The following is a 5,000-nucleotide window of genomic DNA, read 5'->3' on the forward strand; positions in this document are numbered from 1 at the left end:
ACAGACGGCCAAAAAAACGGCTGTGTAGCCGAAACAATAATGTAACTTAACAGAAAGATACGGTAATAAAAAATAAAACACATATTTGCTCTACAACAGTATTGAGCACTTTCTTCAGTTTTTATTAATTACCATCTCCAAAAAAAAACAAACGAAGCTCGCGATTTGTTTACAAACAAACGTTTGAGCCCTCTACGAGTAGCGGACGAATGTTTATTTAAATAATCGTTCGGACAGGTTAATTTCGGCCACCGATTCCGTAGTCAAGGGGGTAGGACTGCCGACTGTCATCACGACGGTTCTAGGTTCGATCCTCGGCTTGGGAGAGGTGTTAGTCTAGCGGCACTGATGAGTTGTGATACAACGAAACAGGTCTGTATGTCGATGACTAAAATATATTTTATATTTATAAAGCTCCCCTCTTTGGTAGAGCACTCTCGTAAATTATCTTACTCGCTACTTAATTTAGCTGAAATAATGCGAAGCTCGCGATTTGTTTACAAACAAACGTTTGAGCCCTCTACGAGTAGCGGACGAATGTTTATTTAAATAATCGTTCGGACAGGTTAATTTCGGCCACCGATTCCGTAGTCAAGGGGGTAGGACTGCCGACTGTCATCACGACGGTTCTAGGTTCGATCCTCGGCTTGGGAGAGGTGTTAGTCTAGCGGCACTGATGAGTTGTGATACAACGAAACAGGTCTGTATGTCGATGACTAAAATATATTTTATATATATATATATATATATATATATATATATACGATACCTATCCAACTAGTAATAGTTTTGCACCATTTCTATATTCTCTTAAATTAAATATAATTAAAATCGTGGCACCATCTCCAACACTTTGGTATAGTAGTTAATGAAAAGGAGCCTTTGGATTGCCCTTAACTATGATTAACAACTTTATTTTTACTTATCAAGAAATAAATTGTAAATACTGACAGCCTGAATAGGTGTGTTCTTAGCAATTGGGGATGCGTCATCGACAATCAGTTGCTGTCGGACTGAGGTACGGTTCTGATCCGTTCTAGGGAGGTCCACCCTCCCAGTCTTTACCTTCTCTTTGAAAAGAGATTAGTTTATTGCTAATTGCCGAGGCGTTTTTCATAGGCCAGAATAAAATAAGGAGACTTTGTTGATTTGGTCGCATTGAAAGAATGGGGGAAAGAACCCATTAATTCTAATGTACAACTGACCTTGTGTCTCACCTCCCCCAGAGAGGGGGTAAGTAAACATGCTGATGTATTTCTTTACCTGCAGCTAGTGGGAAATCTAATATATAAACGGCTATATGTCTGTCGGTCTGTTTGTCTCCATATTTTCAAACTCTATCAACTTCGAAATTAAAAGTTGCAGAGCGGTGCTAAGGGCCTCAAATGATTGGATTTTTTACAGGCCGTTCTTTTATGGGTTTTTGGCCGGTTAAAATTGTTTTTAAAGGGTCAAAAAAATGGGTAAAAATCGAAAAAATCGTTATACATTTTGTACATTCATCTTAGTTTATTTTTAATGTTTAATCAGTTCATGTGCGTGTCACGTTGGTACAGTGGTAACGTCACCAGTTTTGAATGCTACAGTTTCGGTTTCGATTCTAGCTGATAATACCCAAATACTTTCTTTTTTTTTTACTTTTGAAATCACGACTCTATAATAATATATACAACATCTGGAGAAATTATTATATCATATTTAGGCGTATTTTACGACCGAGCAAAACCAGGCAATCAACCCAACCCTACCCCGCTAGTGAAAAATAATTTGTAAATGCAAACATGAAAATTACGCACACGGGAGATAACTAATGTAAGAATTTAGTGAGAGTAGCTTCCCTTTGACTTGACTGCTTATCTACACGATGTATTAGGTGAAAAATAGATAAGGTAGCAAATCCACCCTTATCGTTCTTTCTCATATTTTCCCTGATGATCATCATCATCGTCATCATCAAGACTTAGATCACAATCATCATCATCATCATCAAGATTAAGTGGGAGAGGTGCATAGAGCTCATAAACATCACACCTCAGGTTTGTCTGGTACAGTAGGAGGACCCCAGGATACGGCATTAATCCGTTCTGGTTATCATAAGGTGAAATCGCCTTATGGCAGAGCCTAAGCAAAATTTCATACAGTGCATATTAAAATTTTATACAGTGCATATTAAAAATTTATACAGTGCATATTAAAAATTAGTAACAAAATACAGTACAGTATATAATACACATGTATATAATCAAATAACATTATAACTAACACTTTAAGGCGGGGAAAATACCTTAACCAGGGTCCGGAAAAACATGGTATTCCACATCGGAACCTGAAAAAACTGTATCCTGGGGTCACCGTATCCCGGGGTTCTACTGCACTTCTTATTGAGCACAGCTATTTGTTAATCTGCAGGATTGCAAGTTTTTACCTCTGACATCGAGAGTAGAAAGACTGCAGTTGCATATGAAGTCGGGGAAGGTTCGACCCAGAACATTTAAGGGAATGACATAGAAGCAACATTGCCACTTTCACTCCATTGGTTTGTGGTTTTTCACCTGACGTTTATTTGCTTGCTTCGTGCAGAGGTAGAGATGACCAGAGAACAAGAAACCCTAAAACCCCCTCCAGGATTTTCTTTCGGCTCTTATTAGCCAGGTAGCTTTGAACTGCTCTTACCACGCTGAGGAAGGAGTAAACTGTAGGCGAATCATGTAATTGATGGATCTGTTTGGTATGTTGTTCCAGAAACAGAGATGACCAGAGGACTACTAATCCTAATGCCGACTCTTCCTGAATTTTCACCGGAACCCTATCAGCTGAAGAGCTTTGTTATTGTTGTTGCTGTTGTAATGTTGTTGTTTTTCTTATTTTATTTTTTTTATGCTCGTATAGATTGGTGATCTTTTAAACCAACGCATTTCAGGTGTAAACATTATTGCATGCTTACATGTCATGGGGAAATTGATATAAATTCTAAAAAATTACGAAAAATGATCGACTGGTGAAACAAATACAAGTCATACATAGAATTTATTGTACGTTTTAATATGGAACAGTTGTGCAACCAATTCAGTACGGAAAACTGACTTATCTTACTTGACATAAATTGACTTAAGAGTCCAACATTTCGAAACAGAAAATCCTAGAGCATAATTGTGGATGATTTTTTTTTTTTTTTTTTTTTTTTTTTTTTGGTAAAAATACATATAGAAAATCTTCTACTGGATCATTTTTTACAATTTTTTGGAATTTATGCAAACTTCGGCATGACACGTAAGAACGTAATAATGTTTTCACCAGAAATGTGTTGGTTTTAAAGATCACCAGTATAAAAAAGCAGATTTTTGTTTTGTTTTGTTTTTTTCTGTAGGTTTCCACAAAGTTTTTGGAATGTGTTTTTTTTTGTTTTTGTTTTTGTTCTTTTGTCATTTGAAAACTATTGTCGATACCTTATTGCTTGCTATTTATTCATTTTATTTTATTTATTCATTTTATTTTATTTATTCACTTTATTTATTCATTTTATTTTATTTATTTTATTTATTTTATTTTATTTATTTATTTTATTTTATTTATTCATTTTATTTATTCAATTTATTTTATTTATTTATTTTATTTTATTTATTCATTTTATTTATTCATTTTATTCTATTTATTTATTTATTTATTTATTTTATTTATTTATTTTATTTTATTTATTTTATTTTATTTATTTTATTTTATTTATTTATTTATTTTATTTTATTTATTTATTTTATTTATTTTATTTTATTTATTTTATTTATTCAATTTATTTTATTTATTTATTTATTTTATTTTATTTATTCATTTTATTTATTCATTTTATTCTATTTATTTATTTATTTTATTCATTTATTTATTTTATTTTATTTATTTTATTTTATTTATTTTATTTTATTTATTTATTTTATTTTATTTATTTATTTATTTTATTTTATTTATTTTATTTTATTTATTTTATTTATTCATTTTATTTTATTTATTTATTTTATTTTATTCATTTATTTATTTTATTTTATTTATTCATTATTTTATTTTATTTATTTATTTTATTTTATTTATTTATTTTATTTCATTTATTCATTTTATTTATGCATTTTATTTATTCATTTGATTTTATTTATTTTATTTTATTTATTTATTTTATTTTATTTATTTATTTTATTTATTCATTTTATTTATTTTATTTTATTTATTTTATTTTATTTATTTATTTTATTTTATTCATTTATTTATTTTATTTTATTTATTCATTATTTTATTTGATTTATTCATTTTATTTTATTTATTTATTTTATTTTATTTTATTTATTCATTTTATTTTATTTTATTTATTTTTTTGTACTTTCAGGCGATGCTAGTTGACGCCTATTACCCCTGGTTCGCAAGCATTGTCGCCATTTGCTTAGTTGTCATACCAATTATCTGGCTGCCGGGTATCGCCTGCAGCAGAAGATTCGGGATGTTCAGATATGAACCCGAGACGGCACCGATCGATATGGACGGCATCATTAGCTCTCGTACAGCTTTTGTAGAAGTCACGGACAATGGAAACCCCACAGAAAGCACGAGTATACGAAAGTCGACAGTGCACGCTACCTCAGCTGGTACTCGATTAGCAAAGCCAAACGGTGAAAATTTTGTGTGAAGAATCAGTGTTTCCCATTACATACGCATGTATGTATAATATACACATATGTATATGTATATATTGGGTGCCTATGTAGATTGGTGGTGTTTTATATCACCGCATTTCAGGTGAGAACATTATTAACGTACTTACGCGTCATGTCAAAATTAGTATAAATTCAAAAAATTACGTAAAATTATCCAGTAGAAGTTGTACAAAAAAAGAAAAAAAAAAAAAAAAAAAAAAACAATCATCCACGGCTACATTTTGTACATTTTGAGAGTGTGTGTTTAAAAGTGGCAAACTCTTGATTTAAGTCAATTTAAGTCAAGAGTTATCTCCCTTGTTTATC

General features: G+C 30.9%; 1 protein-coding gene across 2 annotated transcripts in view; it reads left to right on the forward strand.

Annotated features, from left to right (window-relative positions):
* LOC145259971 (sodium-dependent neutral amino acid transporter B(0)AT3-like) overlaps positions 1–4,898 on the forward strand; it is a 183,060-nt gene extending 178,162 nt beyond the window's left edge. For both annotated transcript variants that reach the window (XM_080117958.1, XM_080117959.1), the window contains exon 9: positions 4,370–4,898. In XM_080117958.1, coding sequence (XP_079974084.1) covers positions 4,370–4,666 — 297 coding nt within the window. In that variant the 3' untranslated portion in view covers positions 4,667–4,898. The remainder of the gene's footprint in view (positions 1–4,369) is intronic.
* The last annotated feature ends 102 nt before the right edge of the window (positions 4,899–5,000 follow it).

The sequence above is a fragment of the Euprymna scolopes genome, chromosome 35 (genome assembly GCF_053919585.1).
Source record: "Euprymna scolopes isolate OS-2025 chromosome 35, ASM5391958v1, whole genome shotgun sequence".
In the NCBI taxonomy this organism is placed as follows: Eukaryota; Metazoa; Mollusca; class Cephalopoda; order Sepiida; family Sepiolidae; genus Euprymna; species Euprymna scolopes.